The following is a 24162-nucleotide window of genomic DNA, read 5'->3' as shown; positions in this document are numbered from 1 at the left end:
TGGATATTTTCACTTTTTATGACCATTATCCGTAAAACCTAAAGATGGCTGTATAGAAAAATTCCAGCAGATCAGCAGTTTCATAAACACTCCGATCAGCCTGTGTGGCACCAACAACCATGCCTCAGTCAGACTCACTTACATCACCTTTCTTCACCATTGTGATGCTCAGTTTGAACTCCAGCAGGTCTTCGTTACCATGTCCTTATGCCTGGTTCCATACATTTGTACCATGTGACTGGCTGATTACATGTTTGCGTTAATGAGCAGTTGAATGGTGTGCCTAACAAATTGGCTGCTGAGTGTAAGTATCTCAGTTTTAACCAGTGAACAAAAGCATCATAGTCACAGTTTCTTTCATGTGTCTCACAAATACAAGGTTGCAAAGTTGGGGATACACTGTTATTCACAAAAAAACAAAAACACTGCTTCATTTTCCTTTTAATTTCATTTTTTTCCATTTTTATATCACAGAAATCAGATGAATTGAGTTCCACCTCCGTACTGATCTTTTGTGCCTGATAAAATGTCTGAGTACATGGGAATGACTTTACAGTTTACTTTTTCAGTTACATCTCCTCATCCTGAGGAGCATGGATGAGGTCACATGACTAATGAGTATATGATTGCTCACTCACGTGTTTGATATGCAAGACTGATGAACAGAGCAGCTGTTTATGTTGGCAGAGGAGAACTCCCTCAGGAAAAACTTTCATCTCAGCTTTAGTTCAAGGGAGGAAAGTTTTCCAGCTCCAGGTTCAGTCAGATGACAACTGCCGGCATCTAGAAAACTGACCACACATTTGTGATTCTTTGTTTTATTGCTTTTATTCATTCAAATTAATTTTAGTCCCCATATAATTATCTAATATTTTCAGGTTTTTTACCATTAAAGAAGCTGAGGTTTTATGCTCCTCACAGTTTAGGTTTTTTTCTGTTTCAATCATCCTTTCGATGTCTGTGACTGAAGTAAATGATCCTAAACCTCAGGCTTGTAGAGGAAAATATTATGAATTGGTTGGCTTTTCAGCTCTGTTAATTGCAGCTTTCAGTAAATATGTATTACATATAGCTAAAAGACATGTAATGGAAGGTTAACTACATTTTTTTTCTTATTCTGTAAAAGTCATCATGGCTCCACTTTTTCCCTGAAGCCCAAGCTGTTAATTTGATAACATGAATATACTCCTAAATGTCCTGGACAGGCAGGCTGTGTAAATGATCAGGGGATCCAGTGCAATATAATCTAACTTATTTGGGTGTGTGAGGGTACTAGGTTTAGGCAGACTTCACTCAGACAGGAATGGTAACTTAAAGTTTATTTTTTCCGTGCATCATAACATTGTGCTAAACTGTAAAATATACTCACCAACTTCATATAATTTAAGCATGTTGGCCAGCCAAGAGCAAATGAAAGGATATAATCTTCAAATATATCTTAAATTTGTGGGGAAAAAAATTAAAAATCTAAAGTAAATTGTTGAGTGTTTTGGACCTCTAGTGAGAGCTTTTCAAAGCAACGTTAGGGTAGAACGAGCCTTTCATGTACACAGTGGTAATACATTATATTACAATTTGCACAGCTTGAAAGCTGATGCACAGTAAAAGAGTTTAAATTATCTAAAAGTCTTGTGTGTTTCTGTCTGGGAAAGAAGAAGATTCAGTTAAAAGAAAACACAGAAGTACAAATTTACAGTAAGAAAAATAAGATATTTTCATGCAGCAGTATTAAAGTCAGAAATGTTTGGCCATAATCTCCATAAGTTCTTTAGCATACTCTGCTCCTACCTGGGATTAAATAAACCCATGTTAAGACACATACTATATAAAGCAGGATAAGAAGAAATAGAAGTTAACCCAGATACAGATGCAGTCATAACTTTGTAATGAATTGTGAATTCATTGTGAATTCTTTTAACCACAAAGTGAAGTGAAACAGTTGCTGTGCAGGATATACCATAACAAAAGCTCAATATCACATATGATGCATTCATCTTGATGATGCTGAATTGTAAATCATAACACATGCAATAGCAAGACTCCCACTTAATTTTTGCATCAAACATAAATCAGACTTAACTACAATTGAGGAGGTCACTGCCCTGTCCATTCACGTAAGCAAGATAAAGATAAAATGTTGAGGAACAGGCATGTCATTACATCTCATCTCGATCTGTTTGAGGAATTGGCTCCAGCAGCACTTGGTTTAACACAATCATCTTAGGGGATGTGTCACGTGTGAGCTTTCCATGTCAGGGTTTTTATGAAAACAGGCAGTGGAAGAATTGCTGCTGAGAAATGAAACATGAAGGTGCTGAGGTTGTTAAAAATAATGCGCTGTGCTTGCAGTCGCACTTCATAGAATTCTTTCCATTTCTTTATTAGGATTTTCATTTTACTGTGAATTCCTTCCCTTTTACACAGTGATCCACAGCGGCGACCCTCTAGAGGGACCAGCCAAAAGTAGAAGAAGATTTTCTGAGAGTGGACAGATGTGTTCTGTCACTTTCACACCAGTTTAAGGCCAAGTGACAGAGCAGGACAGCTTACCAGATACCAAACCATGTGTTTGGTCTAAAGTTGTAGAAAATGTTCAAATAGCATCTTACCATACAACAGTAACCATGTTTGAATGTGTGTCAGATTTTGACATCAGACTAACGTGTTTTCTAGTAATTTTTTAGGTTTATTCGTATTATATTATTTGTATGATATTAGTAACAGAAAAAAATGATGAAAGGAGATTTTGACTTCTTTTGGCAGATTAAAGTCCACTGTCTCTCAGTTTTTTATTTTGTTTATGTGTGTTCACTTGGTTTTCTGGGGTTTTAAGACCACACTTGATGCAGATCTTACACATGAAAAGGCCATTGGTGAGATTTTTTGTGGGTCGATGTAGTTGTTTTCCAATCTTACAGCCACCAAGGTGGAGTCCCCGCTGCGGTTTGGGTCACAGATGGCTTCATCAGGAATACTCCTTGAAGACATAGCATGAGAATATAGATTCATGTTTATTCCCTATAGCTGAAACAAACTTTTTTCCATTATGTGTTAACTGGCAGATAATGGAGTACTGATCTGTGCCCAAGTATATTTTTGCATATATGCTCCCTCTGGGAAACATGTCGTTTTAATGTACAATTCACTGATATGCAGAAGATACACGGTTACAGAGTTCATTAATCACCAAAACTATTAATACACAGACATTAATATTTAGTTAATATAATGAGTATATAAGACCAACACTACTAATTACTTTTCACTTCATGTTGCATTTACTGGAAATCGTCTTTTGTTTTCTTTGTGTAGTTAAACATGTTCCAAAAGAAGAAAATACTCACTTAGCATTTTCTAAGAAGAAATTTAACATATACATTTCTAGTCCGTTTTCAAGGTTTTAAACTTTTGTGCATATTTATTCATTTTTAGGGTTTTTTTGTGTATTTATTGCACCACATATGTTAGAATGGTTAGCAATATTTCCTTCAAGTCTGATTGTAATTTCCCACCTGCAGTGTTAGCCTTCTTGCCAATAAAGACAGACCAAAGTGCAGTGTTTAAATTGGTCATTTCAAATAAAACACACTGCCACGACCTGGACTGTGTGCACGGCGCAAGAAACCTGTGAGTGCATAATGAGGTGATTCAGTGCGACTCCTAGGTGGAACTATGAATCAACTTGTTTTGTTTCTTGTCGTCAAGACAACTCTCCATCCAGTGAACTTTCAGTATAATATTGTTTGGCAGTCTGTGTTGGATGAGTCAGTCATCTGGTCCGACTCATGTCTGTCATAGGAGCTTTGTTGTTGGTCTTAAATGACTTTGTGGTTCTGTGTTTAATCACCTGTTTTTTCCTGACTCCTTTTCTTACTTAAATTAGTTTTTTGAGATCATCAATCACTATCTTATTTTTTTCTGTAACTAAATAAATCAGTAATCATTTCTGGTCATCATATTAAAGTCGGAGCAAATCATGCAAATCATTATTACACCATCAGTCTTAATTTTAATTATTAGTTACGCCATTGTACCAATCAAGTCAATAGTAATAATTTTTCTCTACTGTCTTGGAAGTTTGTGCAAAGCATTTGATTTGGGGAAAAAACCCATAAACAAATAACATGTAAAAATTAGCAAAGTGATATTACATTTTTGAAATTCTTCTTATTTTATAACTGATCCGTAATGGACTGGAGAGTTTCAAATATAGAGAGCTGTTAAGAGGTGTCTTCTATAAGCCTCATTTATGCTCCCATTTTATAATTAGCTAGTGCAGACATATAACAGTACAATTCTGCCTGTAACAGTACGCCCAGTGCCAAAAAATGTTCTCAACGTAAACAAATTACGAGTAAGATAGTCTCATGTGTGTCAAGGAAGTAACTGTTTAAAAAGTTTGCATATTAGAACATTCAGAATTAATGCATGTGTATTTATGAATAGTGCTTTCTTACCTGATCATGTTATTGTCGAGTCTGAGGAAGTGTAAGTTGGTCATTTCGTTGATGCCAGATGGCACAACAACCAGCTGGTTGTGGTCCAAACACAGTTCTACCAGGGAGTGGTAGGCCCCAAAGAACGACTCGGGTTCAGTCCCTTCTCCATCCAGTTTGTTGTAGGAGAGGTAGAGGTACTCTAAACCAGGTTGCATGTGGGCAAAAACGTAACCTGTGGAGGTATTTAAAGAAAATAATTTACCTTGTACAATAATTTAACTCTACGTGTACAAGTCTTAATAAGTGTTAACTGCAGCTCACCTTAAACTACACAGCAAATCATTAAGTCATTCTAAAGTAGTCTGTTAACTTTGATCATGTTATTTATTTATTTAGTTATGTATATCTTTATTGTTTTGTTTGTTTATGGGTAATAAACGATGGGTAATAAAAAGATCAAAATAAATACATTTTGACCGCTTCCAGTACCCATACATCAGAAAGAGCATAACAAAACCCAAACCTCTGATGTTGCTTGTGCATTGCTTTCTCAGTGTTGGAGAAACTGACCTAAGTAAGCTAGCACTTACCACTTATGTATTATAGAAGTTAATTTTCTAAAAAACTTAGATCAATCATCAGCCTAATCCATTTAAAGTTATTATTGTTTAAAAAATAAAACATTGAATAGGAAGGTTTTGTGTCAGTCCGCTAACTTTAAGAAGGTAACATTTATTAGCCAGATAATCCTTTAACCAGTCACACCTACCAGGTATCCTCTCAATATTGTTTCCCAAGAGCACCAAGTGAACTAGAGATCTTGGTAGATATGAAGGAACCATGTAAAGCTTATTATATGAAAGGTCAATGGACTCCAAATTTCTGCAGAGAAGGTAACAGTATGAAAACAATTACTAACAGTAAGAGACCATGAAAATTACAGCTAAAGTAACACTACTGTGGGGGTAAAAGCCTCTCTTTCTGTCAGACCTGTGGTTGATCCATGCCAGTGGAGCAATCCTGGTCTCCTCCAGTTTGTTGTGTCTTAAAGAAACTATGTTCAGATTGCTGGTCTGATTGAAAACGGTCTCTGAGATTTCTTCAATAAGGTTGTTCTCCAAATAGAGTTCCTAAAAGATGGAAAAACATAAAACAAAATATTTGGCAACATGAGCGTCATAATAGAAACTATTTATGAGGAAGTGGGATCCAATGTTGCCGTGAGTTCCTAATTTCACATGCAATTAGTGTAAATATGTTTCCTGGATGGTTTTTGTTCAGAGATCTTGGCAGATGGGTTTGTTGTTCTTCCTGACTTTGTTTAAGGCTGTAAATGCATAATTCATGCCAAAGCTGTGTTTGTGTTTTTTCAGCCTAATTAGTAAAATGAGAAGGCAGGCAGGAGTGTGACCACCACGCATAACCTTTAATTATAATCATTAACTCTTCACTATTCAAAAGCCAAAGTCTCTCACAAAACTTGGAACCCTGAATATTTAGCAGAGAAACATGTTAATGATAGACTGTACTCTGGTTCTGGATGAACAACAATCAGAGGGTTTGGATTTGCAGAGAGAGTAAGTAAAACCTTTCCAGTGTCATAAAATGAAGTAGGTTTACAGCAGCATTGTGCCGCTGGTGTTCTGCATTGTTTGTGGTTAGCCAAAGGCCATAATTGCTCGGGTGAAATGGTTTCCCACAGGTAGAAGCAGAAATTAAACATCAGACCCAAAAAGAAAATTTTGCTACTTCAGCAAAAAGTAAATTCAGCTACTCTGACAATGTGAAAGAAAAATTGATCAACTATATAATAGGTTGGTTTATTGAAAGCTGTGTATATTTATTTTCTTTGCCAGCTGCAGTTCAAAAAGGCTTATGAGCTGATTAAAGCTTCCATATTCTAGTTTAACAGTGTGCACAGATTATAGAATTACATGTGAACATTAAGGTCTATCACCTCACAAATTCTATGAAAAAACGTATCAATATATTAAAGATTGGATGGGTGATTGAATATTTTTGGCAATATTGTGTATAAGTTGAGAGGCATCACATATAATTCACCTCTCTGCAGTTTGCATTTCCAGTTTTCTTCTGTCTCCAAATATCATTCACATAGGTTAGAGTTTCAATATAGCTGCGAGCATTTGGCTGCCAAGTTTGTTTTTATAGATCCCAATGTTTGGAACTTATGTAAGCCTATTTTATCTCAAATATGAGGCCCGGGGGTCTTTTAAATAAGTCAAAAAAATGTGGCCAAGGATGTATCCCAGTGTGAGGAATGAGAGATAGTCAGAGAGTCAAGGAAACAGATATTGTTTCATACCAGCAATGACTTGGGAAGGCCTTGTGGTACAGTACGGAAATGGTTTCTCCCCAGTCTGAGGTAGGAAAGCTGGATTAGGGGAGCGAAGGCCAGAGGATCTACATTCCCCTCACTCAGCAGATTTCCTTCCAGCTCCAGAATAACCAGGCTGCTCAAATCTTAAAGATAAAAAAAAGATAAACTTGTGATGAATAGTGTGTTTAGAAGTGAATAACCATACATAGGATCTAACTTTCTTTTGGTCTGTGAGCTGTGCAATCCATGAAGTAACCAATTTATATTTTGAATTTTAAAACAATGAACGGTTGTTTGTAACCAGACGCAATATAGGAGACAGACATGGGAATATTGAATGGGAATCTATGGAAGAATCCTGCCGCAGCAAAGATTCTACTAGAAATATAACTCTAATAAAGTCTCATAAAACTTTATTTTAGGGCAAACTTTTGTGTTTTTCATCAGATTTGACTAATTCCATACATGCAGCTTTATGCTTATTTGATGAATAAAATTAATGTAAATTAAGATCATATTTATATTTATAGCTGCCCAAATAAGTGCTCAGGGATGCCTGTTGATTCTGGAAGTCCTACAGGCCATGTAATTGATGAGGTCAAACTATAAGGCGATTTCATATCAATTCCATTCAGTTTTATTTAGATAGTGCCAAATCAATGTCTGTGGTACTTTGACTTCTTGGACAGAGAAACACCAGCTGGATGTCATTAAAGGATGTGATAGCAGTACCCTGGAAGCTGTTTTCATCTATCCCTCTCAATCTGTTTTCATTGATCTTCAGCTCCTGCAGGGTTGGGGGAAGGTCAGATGGCACAACGTCTAAAAGGTTTCCATCCAAATACAGACGTGTTAGCTTCTTCAGACCCTGAAACACACACACGCAGGTATAAGTACTGGAAAGTAAAAATAGGCTGCCACCAAGTTATTATCCTTGTTGTTATTATTATTATTATTATAGAAATACATGTTTGTTTTCCTTCTCTGAATTTGTAGTTAAATTTTTTTTTCATTTAATGTTGTTTCCACATTTGTCACATTTATTAATAAAATGCAACATGTTTAGATGATTACTTTTTTCACATTTGGATATTTTCCATTGGTCTGTTTGGTTTTTTTTCCTGCTGCTTCTCCTCGTCTAAATGTCAGGCGCAGTAGTCTAAGCAGATACGCAGACCTCCTTCTTCCTTTCCACCTCTTTGGTATTTACATATTTTACAGATGTTTTTAGGTTTAGTAGGACATTCACTTTCCTTCTCATAAAAAAAAAAATTGCTAAAAATCTTACCAAGTCTTAAAGATTTTGTTATTATGTTACACCTTTCTTTCTCCGTGGAGTTGATGATATTACACTGAAGATGGCCATATGTCTTTGCACACCCACCTTTAAACTTTATTACTTGAACCATTGTTATATTTCTGGCAGATGATTTTTTTTAAAAAGCTTGGGCTTCAGTCGTTTTCAGTTTTATTATGACTTACTTTGAAGGCTTTAGCGTCAATGCCAGCAGAAGTAAGTTTGTTTTTCTTCAGGTTGATCCACTCCAGGTTAGGGATTCCATTAAAGGCATCTGCTGGGATGCGGCTGATGCTGTTGCCTGCAGGTCAGAGCAAGTTCAGTTAATATTGACAACAGGATTTCTCCAATTGTAGTTTGTTTCTGTGTGCTTTCTTAATTGGAGTCTTAGTTTCTAAATCCCTTCCCCAGGCTGGTAAGTGATACTAATTTGGCAAACTAAAAGTTTTTTCCAGCTTCTCACTTGTAGGTGGCAGTTGTAATGCCTTTCTCTTGTTAAACTTCAGATTTTTAGCAGCTTTAGATGATCGATGTTAATAATGCAAGTCTGCTTTTTCCAAACCTTGCAGCGCATTAGTTGTTTGTTTGGTAAAAGATGCTGCTGTTTTGACTGTAAAAAGATTGTACGCGATTGTTGTCCAGCAGTGTTCATGTCACAAGGCTAAGACAACATATACACGATGACAACTTTATGCTTTAAGTCTGGGTTGGGCCGACACTGACTATGATAAAGTAAGCAAAGGGAAGCACACTGGGTAACTGAATCAAAATACAGTAACATGTTACAATGAAAATATTATGAACATTCAAAAAAGTTCACCTTAAAAAAGTTCATGAATATTTAAATTAGCCTACAGGTTGCTCGTTGTCCAATATGCAAGGTCACTGATTAAACACTGCATTCAACTGCAACAGTACAAATCCTCTGCAATCATTAGCCTAATGCGAGTATTATCAGTTTTATATTTCTCTTACTGTTAAAAAAAAAAAGGCTAAGAAGCTTCATCTGAGTTGTGGGTTGACATAATATTGAAGCTTCCTTTTTAAGTGTTTCACTTGTATTTGTATAACTCTACTGATAATATACATCCTTCTGAAATCCTCAGATTGTTTTGAGGGTTTGTTTTCTTTAATGACTCTGTGTCTCCGGTGTTGACTTACCCTCCAGACTGAGGGATTTCAGCTCAGGAATGGCCAGAGGAGGGAAGTGTGTGAGTTTGGCATCCTCACATGTGGCAGTAACGTCAGAGATGTCACAGCCTGGAGGAAGGCCTCCTCTGTTTACAACTATGATCTCCCTATCCTCCCCTTCTTCCGTCTCTTTGGTTTCTACCTGTTCCTCCTCTGTAGCAACTGGAGGTCTTGGAATCGGAGCAGGAAGGAGGTCTGGTTCCTCAGGTTCTTCAGGCTCTTTTGGAAGCATTTGAAACACATCTCCTCTCAGCCACACCTCCTCCTCCTGCTCCTCCTTTTCTTCCTCGCGCCTCTCGATCTCTTCCTCGCGCCTCTCGATCTCTTCCTCGCGCCTCTCGATCTCTTCCTCGTACCTCTCGTTCTCTTCCTCGCGCCTCTCGTTCTCTTCCTCATGCCTCTCGTTCTCTTCCTCGTGCCTCTCGATCTCTTCCTCGTACCTCTCGATCTCTTCCTCGCGCCTCTCATTCTCTTCCTCGTGCCTCTCGTTCTCTTCCTCGTGCCTCTCGATCTCTTCCTCGTACCTCTCGTTCTCTTCCTCGTGCCGCTCTTTCTCCTTTTCAACTAAATCCAAAAGTTCTTCCCTCAGCATCTCCTCCTGCTTTTTCCTTTCCTCCTCTAGCTTCCTTTCCCTCTCTCTTGCTTCTCTCTCTGCTTCCTCCTTCTGTCTCCTATCTTCCTCTTCCTCCTGCCTTCTCTTTTGCTCCTCATCTACCTGCCTGCTCCACTCCTCCAGTTCCTTTTCTTCCTGCAGCCTCAGTGCCTCCTCCTCCTGCTTTCTCATCTCCTCAGCTATCTTTCTCTGTTTCTCCTCCTGCTCTTTCCTTTGCTTCCTTCTCTTTCTTCTCGCTTCCTCCTTCTTCTTCACGCGTTCTTCCTCCTCACGATGCTGCTCTGCCTCCCTCCAGAGGATTTTCTGGATCTCCTCTTGGGTCAGTGGAGTCACGACATCACTGGGGTCATTGGGAACTGGGGAGTCACCAGAAATGTCAAGGCTGAGGTCAGGTTCTGGGGGGGGGGGGGGGTTATGGTGGTGAGGGACACCCCATCAAGGGGTAGGAGGAAAAGGGACAGGAAGGAAAAGAGGAGTGAAGAAAAAAAAAAGTTGGAGATACAGACAGAGAGAAAGATGAAGAAGTAGAGCGGAAAAATAAAGAAACTGCAATAAAAGAGAGGAAACAGGATGGAGATTGAGGTTGGTGGGGACAGACAGGCATGGTGATAGGTGGACAGACAGACAGCAGATGGACAAACAGACGGCTGTGTGTTAGTGCTGTGAACAAACAGCCATCTACATTCTTTCAGACCAGCTTGTTAAAGCTACAGAGCAGACTGCTGCTGTAGACCAGTCTGGACCAAATCCCACTAAGACCACTAAGACATATGATCACAGTCAGATAAAGTCAGTTGTTGTGGTGTTTGCTGCTACTGGTGCATTCTGGTCCTAAATCTGAATATGAATTATAGACTTGTTTTCATAAACATACATCCATATGAGAATGTTTGTGTGTCTCATGTTTTTGTTAAGTCATGAAAATGAGAGAAGTTACAAGACAGTTTCATTTTGTAAAAGGCTAATCAAATTTGGCCTAAGAATTGGTTGGTTATATTTAACAATGGATCAGTACCACCTGATGTTGGCCTTGTTGACAGTGTTTGTGGCTGTTATTTATCTTTTGAGTCCAATTTTGTATTCAATTTCAAACATTTGTGGGGAATCAAATTAGCTCAGACTGCCTAAATACTTCTGATTAGGCATCTCCTAAGTTTATAGTTGGTTAGTTGGTTTCTGTAAATTTTCTGTTCAAATCTATAAAATGTCTTGTAGAAGCAGAAGCAATGGATACATTTTATAAAACATACAGTTTGTCATCTTATAAGAATCAAAAACATCATGCAGCAAAATACTGTTCCTGATTTAGACCAACTTTAGCTCACTTGTCCAACACTTGTGCTGTTTTATAGTCAAAAAGTTTGTGTTAACAAGATCATTTAGTAAATATAAAATCAAAGAGACAAACTTACATCTGAGGTTTTTCAGTGAGTTTGGGAATAACTATAATTGGACTTTTGTTCTGGCTATAAAACAGCTTCCTTCCCAGTAAACTTTATACATACAACAGAAGGTGCACGTGTACAGGTAGAGGAACACACCTTTTCTATGACCTTCAAGTCATAGAAAAGAGGTTTTCTTCTGCTGTATTTCTGTACATATGCACTCAATGTGGCATGCAAAAATATGAGCAACGAAAAAATAGTGTAAGTTCAGCTATTTTTCCCCATAATTCTTAGAAGGTTTTAAAGACAAGTTTCCCATTTACAACAAAGGATGCACATGCATGCAGAGGTAGAAAATTATTTGCCCCAACATTAGCAACTCAAAAAATTACAGTGTAAAAATATATTTACATTTAACAATTATGTTCTCATTGCCAAAGGTTTTTACTACAGGCCTGCTGGCTGAGTCTTTCCCACAAATATTTTTTTACAATTTGTTTTCTGCCTCCAGCATCTCCACAGATCTCCCAGTAATATGACTCAGCATCTCATCTTTAAACCTCATATTAGTCCCACATTCATTCGTCTTTGTTCTGATGATCTGAATTGACAGTAAAGCAAAATTAATCCCAGACATGTTGAACAACAGATGTTATGTCCCAATATACAAACATGCTAAAACTCTCACAACATGAATGTCCACGCATCCAAAATGTGCATACCACATTTTTAAAGCCATGATGAAACAGGAAGCAACATGCTGAGGCCTCAGAGATGGAAATTATTCAGCACCAAGGAAATGTTTCGATTCCGTTCAGAACTGATGTAATGAACAATTTACACGAGTTTCATTTTAACAAAGGAGACGTCTACTGACTCATAAGATAGTAGCAGATAGAACATCTTGAAATGTGGATTATTGATTGATTGAGTTACTCTAGTAGGTCCCCTTTAGGTTTTGAGGGGACTTTGGTGTTAATATCTGTTGCCTCTGAATGTTGTACCATGGCTGTGTCACATGTTGTGTTTCTACCTGGCTCCATGCAGACAGGGCAGCACTCGCCCGCAGGGGTGAAGGGGAAATGACAGTGTATTTCGGGACAGGTGCTCTCATCACAAACCACCCGCCCTCCGGTACACAGACAAGTCACACAGGGCTTTGGGGACCAGACGGCTTGGTCAAACATGGTCAGACCCTGGTACACACACTGGCCCTGCTTACCTGAAACAACACAGAGACAGTAATGTCAGGAGTAATTAATTGAAATCAAACTATGAAATGTTTATATTATCTAGAAGCATTAGTACATTTAACATTAGCAAATAATGTCTGAAAAACATTAAGACCTGGCAGTGTACCCATAAGGACACACACTATGGGCAAGAACATGACTGCTACTGTAGTATATTGGCGTTTGACATCTGCAGTGAGCACACACAGTCATAAAACACTATGAAACATCTGCAGCCTCACCATCGTGGGTACATGGTAAGATTTCTGGTTTTCTGCACAACAACTGTGCAAATGCTGAAAGTATAATTAGCATTGAAACAACTGGACATAATTACAAAGCCTGCAAGCAGTCACTCAACACAATCAAACAAGCAGTGGGTGACACTTTGTTACATAGTGGTAAATGAGAAGAAGAACCAAATGTGGTTTCTTTTCATTCAGATACCAAACATTTTCACTGTGAATCATGTCTTAATAACAGAAACACTTTGGATCATGGAGTGCTGCTTAGAGATTACACTATTTTACTTCATATTGAAAGAGTTTCCCAGCCTCTGCCCTGTTGTAGTTTTGTTTGCTAAATAAGAGAACCGTTCTAGTAAAAAGTGCCACCAGAAAATTCAAGGAAGTTACTCATGAAAATCTAAAATGACTTGCCCTTCAAGATTATATTCCTGTGTTTGTCTAAACCCCTACTTGATCTTTCACATTAGCCAAGTGGGACAGGTGGTGAGGCCAAACAGTGGCCTTTATAATGTGCTGTTTACTGGCACACTGTAGCACAATTCAGGGAGTTTCCACTGTATGTTCTTCTTTAGATGCCTCGGGACATTACAGGAAAACTTGTTACCTGTGGAGAAACTACTGGATCACAGCTGTAAATCCAGGTGTCATCAGCAGTGGGGAGCCTCTGTGTGAAAATTAAGTCAGTTTGGAAGAGAAGTGTATGTTTTCTGCAAATTTGACATTGAGATTTAGAGACTTAAAAGTGCAAAACAAGACTTCCAGGAGCACTGCTGCACAAGAAGTTGACTTTAAAGCAAACATCAGCCATTTTTGGTGGGGTGATTCAAGGAACTTTTTGACCGCATTAGTTTTACAGGATGGTGGCCCCATATTGTTTGGGGAGTGAATGGGGCATCTGTCTGACTTGCAGTAACCTGTAGAGGTGCAAAAATCTAATCAGCACCTTATGTTGTGACTGTTTTCTGGCTCTGGTGCTAGAAGCTGACATCCCCATTCCTAATCTCATCAACAAACCTCTGATTGACCAATTTAGTTTTCAAACAAAGGAACTTATTTTCACTGAACACAGAACCACAACAAATTGAGTCACTGAACAAAGCTGAGCAGTGATTTAAGATTTAGAGCCAGACACAACTTTATCCTGGACCCTTTTCATGCTCCTCAGCAGCAGCAGGCCTGCTGCAATAATTGCTGTGTGTGTCTAGTCGAATCTAAAGCCTGTACTTTACCATAAAAAACAGACAAAGCATTTCTACTCCTCCCTTTGAATTAACTTCACCTTTCAACATGAGACCGAGGACAAGACAAGGCTATGCCTGGCAGTGAGTCAGTATAAAAGACTGTAAACCACTATGATACAGCAGGAAGAGCCTCTTTTTTTTTGTCTGTTAGCTCTGTCTGTCATCTATCCTTTCTAATGGTATGCTCTTTGTTACGTCTATAGGAACACAGGTAGTTAAGAGGCTCAGGTTATTTCTCTTAAATACGGTCTCCCTAATATCTTTGTCCTTTTAACAGTGAGCAGTGAGACTGTCACCCTGTCATCTCAGTTCGAGCAGACATACTTTAGAGCTTTTCTCTTTAAAACTTTGTCTCTGTGTCACTGTTCTCTACATTGCTCAGTAAATTGCAGGTTTTTGATTAAATAGCATGGTTAGCTTGGTAAGCACTGTGATATGGCACTATCCTATACCATTCAGAGCATATTATTTGTTGTTTTTATCACCAGTAGCACAATTAGTGGACAACAGTTAAAAACAATACAAGTTTTTATAATATTATAATATATGACACATAAATATAACAGAAACACTTCTTTGGTCTTGGAGTCACCTGGTTGTAATATCTGACTAAGCATTTTCCTGCACACCTCCTCAGTGAGGTGTTTTCGGCATGTCCAACTGGGAAGAGGCCGCAGGGCAGTCCAGGACATGCTGGGAAGAGGGAGCTTGCTGCATTTCGGCATAAGGCCCCATTACACCCACTGCTGTCATCCTTGCAAAAGGCGGTGCAATCCAAAAGTGATGTTACATCCACTGACATGAGCCACGCTTTAGTGTTGTTTCAGCTTGGCCAGGTTGAAGGCACGAGTGTATGATGGTGTCATTTTTACTTTTACTTGGTATATCAGTGCAGAAGCTCAGAGATTTCCTGATTATACTGAGGGAGATGGTGCAGCAGTTTGAAAAGATGAGTTTCTTGAAAAAGCTTTGAAAAACTCCATGATCACTTTGTTTCTTGCTTCTAAAACTTCGATTGTTATGCGGACACTGGTGCTGAGGTTTTATCTGAGTTTTACGAGAGTCCTACTGTTCAGAAGAATGCTGCGAGAAGTCTGGTGCACCCTAAGCCCTCATGATGGTTGGATTTCCTTTGCTATAGCCCTTATAATTTGCTGGGCCAGATAGACAAAAATCCATAACGACTGCTGCAATTTACAGAGATTCAGCCTAATCTCTGTAAACAGTTAGTTATACTCTGTTTTTAGTCAGTGTTCTGTTGACCAGTCATGTATAAGAACGCTTTGGTGGAACTGAGGTACACTGCAAACTTTAAAACGTTTGCTGCTACACACAGACGATAAATGATCAGACCAGCCGATGTCTTCTCAGATTACTGTTAACCTTAGCCTAATTTTGAAAAGGTCGCCGGCGACCTGGTGAATGTAAATAGATTAAGATAAAGTAAATGCTCCCTGTGTAAAATATAAAAAATGCATAACTCAAAGTCCTTCTTTCCAGTTTTTCTGCCCTTGACCACTTAATACAGTCACATGACTTGGAATTATACTTTGAACACTTGTGAATTATAAATGGGGCCTCAATCTGAGTAAATCTGTTGAAAAAGCAAGGTAAGGAAGCAAAGTAAGGGGACCTTGAAAATATAAATACATCCTAAATTAACACTTACACTAAAATGCTGTGACTTCTGGTCAGAGGTCTTTCATTTCCCCAGTCTTCAGTGGAAAGTCCACTGGTTTGATGAGCCGCTTCTTGCTACTGTAAACTGCAGTCTGACTGTTGCTGTTACATTACAGTCACTTAAACAGAGACTTGTTCTTACACCCAAAACAACAGCAAAAAAAAGAATTGGAAAAATCCTTGTAGCTTCCAACAAAAGCTTGCTGCCGCTACCTTCCCTTCTAATTACATAATGCTGACTTTAATGTGTTAAACTGAAGGTTTTCCACATGGCTTTGAGGTTATTCTTTGGAGCCTTTGTCCCCATCTCTGTGTGCGATGTTTCAGGGCTACTTCTCTGACGAGCTCTTTTCCCACAGATGTTTTTCCCTTCTGTTCATTTTGGAATGTGATGATTTGTCATTAAATTGCGGTGCTGTAAAAGCCGGCAGCTTCGTTATGAGAACAGGATGGAGCTTCTGAGCTGAACTGTTGTTTGACTGGACTCATACATGCAGCTTCTCTAAATCTGGATGTTTTTTTACTGTATCACTTAAGATTTTATTACCTATTATTTATTTGTGAATCTTTTGGGATATGTTAAAAAAATAACTTCCTTCTTCTGTGTTAATAAGTCCACTTTGGTTCTAATTGCTGCATCTAATCTATCTCCTACTGGAAATGTGAATAATTTTAAAGGTTTTTTTTTTTTATCACTGTACACTGTGTTGTGATATTTGTTAGTAAAGTTGATTAGTCCATCCACACCCTATGTGTGAATCGACTAATCTATGTAACAGTAACCCTACGTTACTGTTATATTATTGGTCACATAAACATGGATTAGCAGAGTTGTCTCACTGACCTGGGATGACGTTGTAGGTGGCGTGCTGTTCTTGGATGTTCTTATAGGGTTGTAGGAGAAGAGCATTTCCTTCTACAGGCACCACTGGGATGCTGGGACCAGGAACCAGTCTGATCTTCAGAGGTCTAGTTCTAGCCCGGCCAAAACCTGCAACCACTGGTCATATTAATGTGCATCTTTCTAGGAACATGGGGATGTTTTTGGTTGTTTTGACACTGTCATTTAACCTAAACTTGTTTCCCAGTGAGTTTATTATTTGAGACTGACTGAAAGCTAAATGTTCCCTTCTGTGTTTGTGAGGGATTTTTTTGTAAATAGGTTTTTGCATCAGCAAACAGCAGTTTTCACACAAGAACCTTAGACCTTGCCCTTCACTGGTTTTTGGGATAATATGACTGTAGCACATAGCAGGAAACAGCCCAACTTCAGAAACATTATCACTACATGAAATGCTCTGTGTGCCTGATTAGTGGAAACAAGACACATGATGTCCATTTCCTAGAAGTGGATGCACCATGAGTCCGGCACTGACATGTTAAAGATAGTTTAATGCCCAAACACACTACATGTGACATTTTATCTTTCTCACCAGCACCCCTGCCAAGAAATTTCTAGAAAGATCCAGGGCTCAAGTACATGATTCAGAGCATGAAGACCAAACTCCACTCCTGTCAACTCTACTATCACTTCAGAACCTTTGAGATCACCCATTACATTTTCAGCACAACAGCTCTAATTGTAACTGTTGCTATAACTGTTGCTAAAACCACCTTATCTATTCTCGGTGCCTTTTCGCTTTTAATGAAACTAGGCTTTCTCTACCTCCCTCAAATCTTTTTGATACGGTAAAAAAAAAATCTCTGTACTGGTCAATTAAGCATTAAACTGAAAAAAAAAAATTACCCTGAATGGAAAAAAAGTCTCACCTTGTCCATCCTTCCTCCTCCTCCTCACTCTAAGAATCTCACCATTCTGGTTTCGTGGTCGGTTTCTGGCCTCAGCATCAGGGATGGTCAAGGCCACCAGCAGCCACAGACTGGCCACCACCAGCCACCACCTCATCCCTATAGAGCAGCACAGACTAGGTTCAGGAGGAGGTTGCTACACAGTACTTTTCCCCTTTTAATAAGATCTAACTATCAATAAACATGCTTTTTATCATGACAGCGTGAAAATAAACAGTGTTAAATAAGTAAATAAAAGGACATTTTTCCACACAAAGAAAGGTTGTTGTTTTTTTTTTACTAAAAAAAAACATCACAAATACAAACAGCTGCAAAGTTTTGCATACATGTTGTTATAAACTTAGTTTAATCCCAAAGAGAATGGATTTAATACTCAGTCCACCTAGTTAAAGGAATACACTGAAGACAAATAAATAATATAAAACTGTAAATTCTTCAGGGTTTAAGATGTCCAAGTTTTGAAAGCAACATGAGACCTTTGTTTCATATTCTTCTGCATCTCCCTCTACACCCATTTTCTTTTATCTTTCCACTTTTCAGCTACATATGAGTTAGAAAAATTATAAAAGGTCTAAAAAAAAAGCGCCCCTCCCTTTTTTTAAGATTTCTTTTTGGTTTTAGTATTTTTCCTATTTTAAATCATCTTTTTAATGCTTGATCATTTAAATTCTTACTTCCTGCAGCTGGTAAAGTAACTGAAGTAAAGCAGATAGATTCATGTTTACCTCTAACTTCAGAAAAATAGACAACACAAAAAGAGAGAGGATTTTACCTGCAGCAGTTCTCAGTAAAGAGCTGTCAGCACTGCTTCTGTCCCTCATATAGCTCTCGGCTGGGGTCCTAATGGCTGGTTCCATGTATGTGTGTAATGACTAGTCTATAAACAGCAGTCCTGTCATTATTAAAGCATAGAGATCTGAGGCTAAAACACACCTTCGCACACCTGATAGTTTGTTTTTCTGTCTGATTCCCCCTCTGAATGGAGCAGATTTAAGCAATTCTCTGTATCATATGAGCCTCTGATTTCTGTCCAGATAGACAACTTGTTTTCCGTACTCAGTCAATAAATGCCAGGGAATTATTTTATTTAGAACTGATTTGTCATTGCTCTGAGCTTTTTAATTTTAGATCTCGGCACGTTTCAGTTATGAGAAACCAGAAAATTCCTCATCTGGTGTAGTTACAATCAGACTTGTATGCATCATCTGTTTTTGGTACATTTCTGTGTCTGTTTTGTTTCAGTGTATTAATTTTACATGTTTTCAGCAGAAAGGTTTCCACATGTAGCGCCTCCATTTTGGTCAAAATAAACACCAGGTGAACTTTTCGTATATTCAACCAAAAGCCTGAATCATGTGTCAGGTCCTCATAATGTCCTTAAACCTTTAATTCAAAAGAAAACAGAAATTATCCACAAAAACTGTAATAAAGCTCTGGGCTCAGATCACTTCTGAGCCTGATTATTACAGTTTTTAGACCAGTCCACATGGCTGATATTAGATTTAATTAAAAAAGAAAAAAGGTTTGCTGCAATCCATCTCCAATTTGAGGACTAATAACACTGACCAAAACATTTACCATATGTGGCTCACATTCAAAGTACTGTTAAAATCAGCTGGAAACAGTTTCCTCTGTTTGTATTTTAAGGACAAATAAAATGCACTTTAAAAAAATGCTACATAAACACTACAAATCTGTATGGAGCAAACTGTGGTACAAGTGAAACCGGTTCATACACGCAGACCTTTGTGTTCCCATTTGACTTAATGTTTTTGTTTAAGATGACAAGTTATAGTTACCCGTCTGAACTTTGGTGAGCAGTTTTATTTCCAGTTACCAGTTACCAGAAGGGTCAGTGTGCATCACTGCCACCCTCTGGGCTGGAGTAATGTTAAAGCTGATTGGCTGTGGTGATATTTGTCAGATTTATCTGCATATGAGAGACATTATGTATTTCTTTAACAGTTATGAGAGACACCCAAGAGTTTATACTTTAGAAGGAAAGTGGAGTTTCAGATATTTGTCATTTATGGTGAGGTGTGGTGCGTTGCATCTATTCCACGTTTTGCAAACATATGTACAATTTGGACATTTTAATTAAAAGGAATCATGAAGGCTATTATTGCACTCATGGCTACTTATATTCAAGTGCTTGTTTGCACAAATAATTGTCAGTCACAAGGCAGAACGTCAGTCATATAGGCCTGCTGACGTTCAAACTGAGGATCAGAATGAGGGGAAAAGGTGATTTAAGTGACTTTGAATGTGGCATAATTGCTGGTGTCAGATAGGATGGTCACATTATCTCCAAAAATGCTGATCTAATTAAATTTTCCTGCATAATCATCTCTAAGAGCAGAAAATCAAGGGTGAAATTCACACAGGCTTGCCAAGATAGGACAAAAAAGAAAATTTGTAGCAGAAATCTGAGTTACGATTTCTGCTACAACATTCAGGTGGACGTTAAAATTTGGCGTTAACAGCCTGATAGCATGGATCCATCTTGCCTCATATCAACGGTTCAGGCTGGTGGAGGTGCTGTAAGGGTGTGGGGGATAAACAGCTTATATGTGATGTTAAGGGATGGACATGTTGACCACAGATAACCCAGGTTCTGATGGCTGCTCCAGCAGGATAATACACCATCAAAGCTCAAATAATCTCCAACAGGTTTCTTGAACATGACAGTGAGAGTATGTGTTATGTCTTATGATGGAATATAATTGGTGGGAAAGTTAAAGCTTCAAAACATGCCTTTAAATCTTAGTTCATTTGTTATTTTTGCGATATTAGATAATGAATTTTAACCACTGTTAAAAACTACATCTCCCATGAAGTTTCACTGAAAATCACACATGTGTCACAGTTAGAAGCTATTCTGATCCCCTACATACGCCCTCCCTCTTTTAATCATTCACATTTCCTTTAGGATGGAGTAAAACTTTAGTCTGCAGCTCCACGGACTGGAGGTCTGATCACATTCAGTTCCGAGACCCTCCCACCTCACATCAGCCCTCACCAATAGGAAACCAGGATTCAATGGGAAACAAAGAGCGAGAGAGACCAATGTGAGCTGAGACAGGAGAAAGAAAACAGGAGGGAGGGGAAAGAGATGGAAAATGTTCAGCAGTTCAGTTTCTGGATGAGCAGGCTCAGATGGAGAGACTTCCAATATGAGCAGCAGAGGATAAAAATAACCAGGAGTCTGTGTGTTTATGGATTAATGGAAGCCAGGCGGTGTTTAAAGCTTGAGCTTTGGTCCACTGCTCTTTGCTTTCCGAAAACATTCCACTGGATTTGGAGAAATCACCCAAACTAACTGAAGTTGAATTGTATTGACTTTTTATTACAAATATTTTATGCAAACTACTTTCTGCTTATTGTACCGGCAACTTCCTTAAGACAGCTCTAAACATTGGTGTCACATCTCAGTAACATGATCTGCAAAACCCCACTTATAGCCAACAAATGTATGTTTATTCAAACTAAGATTATTAGTCTGAAATAACCGATGCTTGTTTGACATCCAAAACCTGACTTGCCACCACTTATAGCTCATTGAAAACAAACATATTTGTGTTTTTATGTTGACCAGTTACAGGGTTTTTTTCCTGCAGAGACTAATTTTTATGACTTCCAAAGATCCAAAGGAAAATCTCCCGTCATCCTTCCCGTTTTTTGTTTGTTTTTTGTTTGTTTTTTCAAACCAATTTAATTGTTTGGGGTTTCGTTGACTCAAACATTAGAGACATTTGTTTATGAAATGGTCATAAATAGCTTACTCTCATGCTTAGTCAGCCAACCAAAAGCCCATTCTAAGCCTCATATTTAATATAAAATGTCAGCAAAGCTTGAAAAATCCTTATTTTAGTTTCTCATGTCTCCCATTGCCTCCTGGAAATATTGAGTCTCTATAAAATATGTATATATCATAAATATCTGACACAAAAGCAGCAGATGCTCACCGAGCTTCTGACATTTAAATGCACCGACAAGGATGAAGCAAAGTATTTATTTACGGAGCTCTTGCAGTCTTTTGCAACCAGAGGAGTCACCCCCTGGTGGACATGAGAAATAATGCAGATTTAAGGCATTTTAAACTTTGATGTCATCTTTTACACAGTAGTACAAACTATCGTCTGCGGCTCTGACAGTGCCTGCACATGTTGGTTTGTCCAGTTCATTTCCTTCGAGTGGACGCAGCAGTAATGGCTGTGTTTGTTGCGATGTAATCTCACATCGTTTTGACTAATCACAATCACCAGCCTCTAAGTGTTGTATTTAGTGTGACGAATTTTGTTCCAGGAAATCTTCTGCAAAGTTGGCATCACCCAATGGAAAACACATTAAACCAGAGAGAAATGCATATCTGTAGCAGCACAGTGGGAGCAAGCAAACGGGGCCTTGACAGACCAAACTAACCTCAAACAACAAGGAGAAAAACTGACTAGCAAAGACTTCACGCCCACAACTTCAGACGATGAGTAGCATGATCTGTTTATTCCAACCAGCATAACACAGGAGTCGTTCATTGCTTCCTGTGTTACTAAGAGACACAAGCGTAAACCAGGTTTTCCTCTGTGATCCACATGGATATCAAGCCCATGTCGTGGAAGCTGTTTTGCTCAGTAATTAAGTGATTTACAGAGAATTTCTTGCATTACTTTGATAATTAGTGAGTTATTATTGTAACCAGTGTTTATGCTCAACCTGAAAAAAGTTAATTTATCACGCTACAAATCTCCAAGTGTTCTCCAGCAATGAAACAACTGTTTACAAACCCAAGTACAACAGACGGACAGACAGACAGGCAGAGACTTAGAGAGGGGAGGAGCTGAGGACAGACAGACATTAGCGCTACATTACCAGCAGTTCGAAGGCGGCTGCAGGACTTTAGGCCAATTTCTTCCAGCCTCTTTCCTCCTCCTCTGGTTCAGCAGGAACTCCAGGAGAGGTGTGTGTGTGTCGCTGTGTGATGACACTTAAAGTTTGCATGTGTCTCCAGGCGCAGAGATGTAGAGTAGAGCAGAGCAGGGTAATAAGTCTGCAAAGGAAAGCCAGGATTTGTACAGCAGCTGGAACAAAAAGTGAGCGAGTGAGAGAGAGAGTAACAAACAGACAGAGAGAGAGGGAGAGAGAGTGAGACAGGTCTGTCTTCCTGTATGTGTGAGGATGCTGCCAACATGCTGCAGGATATTGGAGCAAAACGATCGGCGGTGATGTCTCAGAAAAAGCAGGACTATCAGAGTATGAAGCACGAAGCCTGTTTTGCCTCTAAAGTCTAATAATGAGTTGAAAAAGTTAAGTTTGGATGGAGGTCCGATAAGAGTGTGTCACTTCAGTGTCAAATAGAAGGCTCAGTGTGGAAAAATCCTCAGAGCCGCCTGAAGAAAGGAGGAACTTGACCTGCTCTTTCAGGTCTGGAATGATGCAATTAACATTTATTATTTTAAACACAGACAGACGCCACATTTTTGTTTTACACTATCAACACACTCATTAAAAAAGAAAACATTTGCTTCCCTGACTGACTCGATTTGGCCGCTGTAGCTGTAGATTATTGAATCTGTTTGAATCTGTTTGCAGGCTGAACTCAAGTGTCTCCCTTAACTACTTTCATGCTTTCTATAATCAGAAGACTTTTCCTCTGTTAACACCAGCATGGTAGAATAACGGGCTGATATCAACACGATTAAAGACAACAGCTGTTTGTGTGATCATCTGCACTGACAAATAAAAGGAAGGAGCTCAGAGAGAGCTGCATTTCCACCCTTTTGTTATCCAGATGTCAGCTCTTCAGCATCAACATCTGTAATACGCGTACAGTAGGCAAAAGCATTACAAGAACAAGACCCTGCAGGTTCCTCGTGTCCCATTACAGCTGATTCTGTCCCGACGTGTCTGCACACTTTCAGCCAAACTGACTTCATATGTCAGCGAAATGCATTTATTTAACTCCTTACACCGTGAAACCCTACTAGGAGTAACCCTTAAAGCTCTTTTCCGAAACAAGCAGTTTCTGTCATATTTCAGACTTGCTTATCGAATAAAATGACTTGGTTTGCATCAGAAGTGAGTAGGGCTGCCACGATTAGTCGACTAGTCACGATTACGTCGACGACTAATTTAATAGTCGACGCGTCGTTTGAAGCTTTGTAAGATCCCAAAAGACGCAGGAATAAGTAGTAGGATTTAAGAGTGTAATAACGGACTGAAACAGAAGATGGCAGCACTGCATGTACAAGGATGCCAGCTGCCGTTAAACCCAGAAGAAGAAGTAGCTCTGTCCCAGAATTCATAGCGCAGCCCAGCTCAGTTTCCAACAATGGCGGCAGCTAGTTAGTTTTAATATTACTCTTATTATTCTTTCTGGGTCACAAAATAATAGATTAACATATTTTCAGGCGAGAATGTAGCTGTGTAAACCTCAAATATCTGCTCAGTTTATCAAGACAGCACATAGTTTCAAAAGCGCTCTGACGTTTTCGGAGACGTCTGTTACCCACTAGCTCGATAGCTAGCCGGGGTTCAAGCCTCACTAGAGCCTGTGAGAACACCGGACTCCTGGCAAATAGTTTTCAAACCCACCGCCATCTTTCGCTACTCAGGTTAAACATGATATGCAAGTCACTTAGATAACTTAAAAATGTTATTGTTTGCCTTTTTTTTAGTATTTTATTTGTTCC

The 24162-nt window shown here is 38.8% G+C and overlaps 2 protein-coding genes across 10 annotated transcripts in view; one reads left to right on the top strand and one right to left on the bottom strand.

The window, feature by feature from the left end:
• Window positions 1-24162, top strand: part of cenpp (centromere protein P) — a 110908-nt gene that overhangs the window by 81663 nt on the left and 5083 nt on the right. The window lies entirely within an intron of this gene.
• Window positions 1305-22578, bottom strand: ecm2 (extracellular matrix protein 2, female organ and adipocyte specific). Of its 6 annotated transcripts, XM_086293118.1 has the most exons (13): window positions 22343-22578; window positions 17438-17575; window positions 16512-16658; window positions 12300-12488; window positions 9821-10276; window positions 9239-9790; window positions 8263-8378; window positions 7513-7648; window positions 6766-6923; window positions 5430-5569; window positions 5209-5321; window positions 4458-4671; window positions 1305-2977 (listed from the first exon to the last, which is right to left on the bottom strand). In XM_086293118.1, the coding sequence occupies exons 2-13, from the start codon at window positions 17571-17573 to the stop codon at window positions 2809-2811; spliced, it is 2526 nt and encodes an 841-aa protein (XP_086149244.1). In that variant the 5' UTR covers window positions 17574-17575; window positions 22343-22578; the 3' UTR covers window positions 1305-2808. The 6 variants fall into 6 exon arrangements, with proteins under 6 accessions (XP_086149244.1, XP_086149243.1, XP_086149245.1 ...); XM_086293117.1 differs by having other exon boundaries at window positions 9239-10276; window positions 22343-22577; XM_086293119.1 differs by having other exon boundaries at window positions 9239-10237; window positions 22343-22577.

Source organism: Aulonocara sp. 'chitande type north' Nkhata Bay, linkage group LG5 (assembly GCF_057382095.1).
Source record: "Aulonocara sp. 'chitande type north' Nkhata Bay isolate Kocher_YH1m ecotype deep benthic linkage group LG5, A_spYH_male_GT1.1, whole genome shotgun sequence".
NCBI classification, from domain to species: domain Eukaryota; kingdom Metazoa; phylum Chordata; class Actinopteri; order Cichliformes; family Cichlidae; genus Aulonocara; species Aulonocara sp. 'chitande type north' Nkhata Bay.
The sequence above is the reverse complement of the archived record's forward strand: the minus strand, read 5'-3'. Positions and strand labels throughout refer to the sequence as shown.

Excerpts from the sequence above, each read along its gene's own strand:
- ecm2 (XM_086293117.1), bottom strand. The coding sequence starts at position 17,573 with ATGAGGTGGTGGCTGGTGGTGGCCAGTCTGTGGCTGCTGGTGGCCTTG. Across the intron at positions 16,659-17,437 it reads GAGGAGGAAGGATGGACAAG|GTTTTGGCCGGGCTAGAACT; the intron begins GTGAGACTTTTT and ends CAGTGGTTGCAG. Across the intron at positions 5,570-6,765 it reads GCCTTCCCAAGTCATTGCTG|GAACTCTATTTGGAGAACAA; the intron begins GTATGAAACAAT and ends TCCATCTTTTAG.